The sequence below is a fragment of the Poecilia latipinna genome, unplaced genomic scaffold (genome assembly GCF_001443285.1).
Source record: "Poecilia latipinna isolate Pla-1442-1.1 unplaced genomic scaffold, P_latipinna-1.0 Scaffold2883, whole genome shotgun sequence".
Lineage (NCBI taxonomy): Eukaryota > Metazoa > Chordata > Actinopteri > Cyprinodontiformes > Poeciliidae > Poecilia > Poecilia latipinna.
Genome location: NW_015115499.1, coordinates 26,727 through 31,698, shown reverse-complemented (window position 1 = coordinate 31,698; position 4,972 = coordinate 26,727). Strand labels below are relative to the sequence as shown.

Genomic DNA, 4,972 nt, shown 5'->3' with positions numbered 1-4,972 from the left:
GGGGGGGGGGGGGGGGGAGAAAGCGAAAAAGTAAAGCGAGCATTTTGTGTTTCGACATCTCAAGGCACACGTGAGATAAAAGCTGCGATAAAAGGCTGTAATTTTCGCTAAATGGCTCTTGGCTGGCCCTCCAGTCAGTCAGGTGTACAGCAGCGACGCAGCCTAAAGGGTGTGTGCGTGTTTAAGAAAAGTAAATTTAGTCTAGATTTATATAGAAAGCAGACCTACTGTTAGTCCGCCCTTTATAGAGAGAACAAACCTAGTGGCGGTGGAAAAGCTCAGTCAGCACATTACAGGTTGAAACGTGAGCTCGTCCACATCTGCGCCCTCTCTCTCTCTCTCTACCGAGACATCCGATCTGCTGCGGTGACCTACTCATCCCTCCTGCATCTCTATCATTTAGTCTATTTATTCTCAGCAGCATCACCAGGACTGTGTTTACAGTTCTTTTTTTTTCTTTCTTTTCTTTCTTTTTTATTCTGGTTGTTTGTGCTGAATTCAGATTGTTTACGTCTTACACGTGTGAGATCTGCTGCGCTTGGCAAAGCTCGGCCCGGCAGAACCGTTTTGTGGTCGCGAACGCAGATAAGCTCCCCGTAACTTTGCGAGACGCGAGCGCGCGAAGGAGGGGGCGTAGATCCTCGTTCGTCTTTCACGCATCTGGGTGTTTCCGCGTCTTTACCAGCAGCATACATTTACGCTGATGAGTCACGTCCACCTCGGCCCCCGGTTTGCACTCGCGTCTGAAAGATCAGCAGCACAACCTTCCCAGGCTTTTTTAACGCAACAGCGACGGGACTTTCATTGTCCCGTAAAACAGCTTGTGGCCCCTTTGTCTCACATTATTACAAGAGCTTTTAAGAAAGCATTAACTGTCGCGAAGCGTTTTACACCCAGGGCTGCAAACGCGCGATAAGAAATCACCCTCCGCTGGCAAGCGCTTGCACAAGTTAGCAGATCCGGTTCACGTTCCCAAAAAGACGCTGCCTGAAAGTTGACGAAAAGAATAAGAGTTGCGAATATTTTCAACCCTGAATCCTGAAGCTGTAAATATAAATAGGACCGCACAATTTAAACGGTACATAAAACAAAAATTAAAAAACTGGGCCGCTTTAATGAATATGTGGTCAGGTTATCTGTTTGATGTGTGCATAAGGAAAGTTCATTTTCTTATATATGGGAGGCAGACAGAGTGGAAAACAAGCCGCCATGGCAACCAACCATGACTGCAGTCTAATGATAGGCTGCAAACTCCAAACCATCATCTGCATCTCTGGGCTTTTTTTTTTTTTTTTTCTGCAACCCCCTTTCCCTCTGCAGAGATAACAGTGGAAAGTGATGTCATCCGTCGTCTGAGTTTATACATTCGATGCCATATAGAAAAGCAGAAAACAATAATCCTGTGGTTTCTCGGTCCGGCGAGCTGTTGTTCCATAACCGGTCCAGAGAACTGATTTTTTTCCCCCCACACCCCCAAGTTTTTTTCCCTTCATTTTTTTTTAAAAAGGACAAAATGTACAGTTTCGTTTTGTCCAGAGCAAAACATGTTTTCCCATGTGACCCTGGGAGCCTTGAGGAAGCCGCTGATCTCAGAGCAGAGACGAATTCGCCAATCCATCAATCCCAGACTCCTCGGTAACATTTTCTCACGTTACAGCCACGAGCTTCAATGTGTTTGTAGTACGGATTGTACGTGTAAAACCAAATCTTAAAAGGGTGACATGTTCTTGTCCACGTCATCTTTTAATCCAGCGCTGTCGACCCCTTCCAGAAGTCACCTAATTGGTAATATAATCTTACTATAAATCCAGCTATTGTGCGAAGACCAAGGCACACAGAGAGAAAGTTGTGGTTAGCTTACAGAACAATACTCTGAAGTTTGAACATCTCAAAGAGACGCTGTTAATCCCATCTTCTGAAAACTGCCAAATCATGGCAGCATTAATCGGAGAAGCAGCCATGCGGTTTCTCCGGAGAGAAGAAAGTGGTTGAATCTGTTTACAAGACAACCATTTGGTCGCGCACTCTACAAATCAGTCATTTATGTGAGAGTGGGAAAGAAGGAAGTCAATGTTGAAAGAGAGCCATAATAACTCCTGTTAGGGCTTGCCACAGCAAACATCTGGAAGAAGGTTCCTCTGATCCAAAGGAGAATAAGCCTGAATGCTAAAACAGTATGGAGTGGAAGACTACAACTGCAACACACCATCCCCACGAAGAAGCGCAGAAATGGTGGCATCGTTCTGTCGGGACTAATTCTTTAGCAGCGACGAGAAAACTGATGAGAGTTGATGGAAAGATGGATGGAGGGAAATCCTGTTGGAGTGCTGCAAATACACACCTTAGCGCAGACTGAGAAATTGTAGCAAAATTGACGTTCATGGGTGATCATGATCGCAATTTCTTTCAAGAACATTGGGCAAAATCTTCAGTTTCTAAATTCTCGCAGATGTAAATGCAACAAAAGCTGGGAGCACTGTACTGATGCAGGGGGGAAATCCATACACACACCACATGTTCATTAGTAAAACACTTTAAAAACCTCAACAACTGTTTGTTGCCATCGTTTTTTTAGTGTGTAGTCCAAGGTAGCATTCCTAAACGATATAAGTGTCCCACACTTTTGTAACTTTGCTTGACCAATTTTTCTTAATTATTTGTATTTTTTCCAAGCTTGCTAGCATATGGCTTATGATTGGCATTAGATACAAGTACAAAAAAATCTCACGCCACTCAGACAGCCGAGGTGCCCCTTTTTTTCCCACTTTGCCCCCAAAATGTCTGCGTACGCCACTGACTGCTACGCACCACTTTGTGTTAGTTTATCAGATAAATGATAACAGACAAGATGTAAAAAAAAAAAAAAAAGTTCAAGTTTAATGAATGCTCTCTGAATATTTATCTCTCCGTTGGTTTCTCTTCCTGCGCAGGTGCAAGTGAACCCCTCCCTGGACATGGCTGAGTCTGATTTCCAAAACAATGTGATGCGCTGCCGGTGCAAGTACGACGGAGCACGAATTTACCTCTTCCGCTGCCACGCAGGTGAGCGTAGCATGCTGCACATGAAAACCCCTCGCCTACTGAAGTTCTTGTGCTGATTATTTTCTTTTTATGCTTTTTTTTTTAATCTCTCGGTTTATTCGTTTCTCATCAGCTGACGCGTACAGCGCCGAAGAGGAGGACTTGTTCGACCACCAGCGTCAACTTTCCAACAACTTCTTGTGAATTGGGGAACATGTACATTTAAGAACTGTACGACTCTTTTCCAGACCTCAGAAGTCAGGCGGCGAAGAGTAAACAACAGTAAATCGGAAAAGCTGAGGCAGAGGGGGAGAAAGTGAACGGAAGGAAAGGACAGAAATGGCTTTTTTTGTTTGTTTGTTTGTTTGTTTGTTTGTTTTTAGGGTCCTGTGATAGATCGTTGTGAGAAGACTTTGGTTTTTGTTTGAACATTAAATAGGAATAAAGAATATTTGTAGAAAGAGAAAGGGATGCAGAGGAAGACAAAAGCTGGACCATGATTTGTGATAAAACAGTTTACAGATTCAAAAAAACATGCCTTTTTTTTATGAAATGTTAACGCCTTGTTTAAATCATAACCACAGTTATAAGTAGTGAGACGAAGGCACACGAGGAGAACCTGCATCGTGCATCACTCAATTGTCCACATATTTGCGCAAGTAAACAAAACGGGCTTCCAGTACGTTCACCGTCCACGTAACAACATCCAGGATCTATTGTCAGAGCTGTGTGTTTTTCTTTATTTTAGTTTTCATTTAGATTTTATTTCATCTCATGGTGCTATTTTGCTTCTGTTTTAAATAAATACTGTAATGTATTGCAAATGTATTGTCATGTACAGTCTTATATTACCTCTCTCAACTATTGTTCTTCAGGTTCTTTAATTTATGCAGAATTTTAATGTACTTTGAAGTTGAAACTTGATTGTATTGTTAATTTTATTATGACAAATACTTCCACTTTGTTTGATCTTTCCTTGTCAAACACAAGGGAGCAACATGAGATCTGGTTGTACCATTGCATCGAGCTTCAGAGTACTTGGTAACAGTAGCGAAAGAATAAAAGTCAGATTTACAAAATGTCTGATCATTTCAGTACTGGTTATTTGTGGGCAGGGCCCGAGAATGCCACCTAAAATGAAAGAGAAATAAGAATAACGTTAAGAGTTTTCAGTTAGGATATAGAAATTCTGCAAGCTGCCTCCAAAGACGTGTTGATTATTATTGGGGTGTTTTTTTCGTCTTCTTCAATTTTTTACCACTCACAACCTAAATCTATGAAACTGTGCTTACTTGGGCCGATACATGTATCTTTTCCTTTACTTCATTAACTTTCACCACAGATTGGGACTCAGACAGTCAGAGGTGCAACATGGTGTCTGTCTCATTCCTCGCTCCATTTTTTTTATCGTCACTGACTCAGCTCTTCGAACCACAAGCAACTCGGAGTTTTTTGCTACGTCTACGTCAGATTACTGTGGGGAAAAACAGAGCTGGAAACGTAGAGTTAAAACCGAGTGGAGAATAAAACTTTGTTATTGTACTTTTTCTTGAAGAATCTGCAGGGCCGACCCAAGACCTTTTGGGGTACTAAGCAGATTTTTTATTTGGGGGGCCTTCATACCAACATGTCCACACCAGATGCTTTATCGTTCCTAAGCTACTCTACTAGATTGTGTTTAACACATGTAACATCATTAGCATCGTTTGTAATTAGCTCACATCATACCAGTGTTATTATGGTTACTGATTTTAATCTTATAGGAGTAACAGACTAAAAAAAAAGTTATTTATATTAAAATTAAAATTGGTTAAGCTAAATGAAAAATAAATACTTTATAGTACAAAACACAGGGTGAAAATACCAATATAAATTATCAATATTATTCTTCCATGATGCCTCCCCTATCATATATATATATATATATATATATATATATATATATATATAT

The 4,972-nt window shown here is 41.2% G+C and overlaps 1 protein-coding gene across 1 annotated transcript in view; it reads left to right on the top strand.

Moving 5' to 3' along the window:
* The window catches only part of LOC106939472 (lysyl oxidase homolog 4-like), a 37,513-nt gene extending 33,191 nt beyond the window's left edge, over positions 1-4,322 (top strand). The window contains exons 14-15 of the mRNA XM_015021871.1: positions 2,931-3,042; positions 3,155-4,322. Of these exons, the coding sequence (XP_014877357.1) occupies positions 2,931-3,042; positions 3,155-3,225 (183 nt within the window). The 3' untranslated portion in view covers positions 3,226-4,322. The remainder of the gene's footprint in view (positions 1-2,930; positions 3,043-3,154) is intronic.
* Positions 4,323-4,972: the final 650 nt, after the last annotated feature.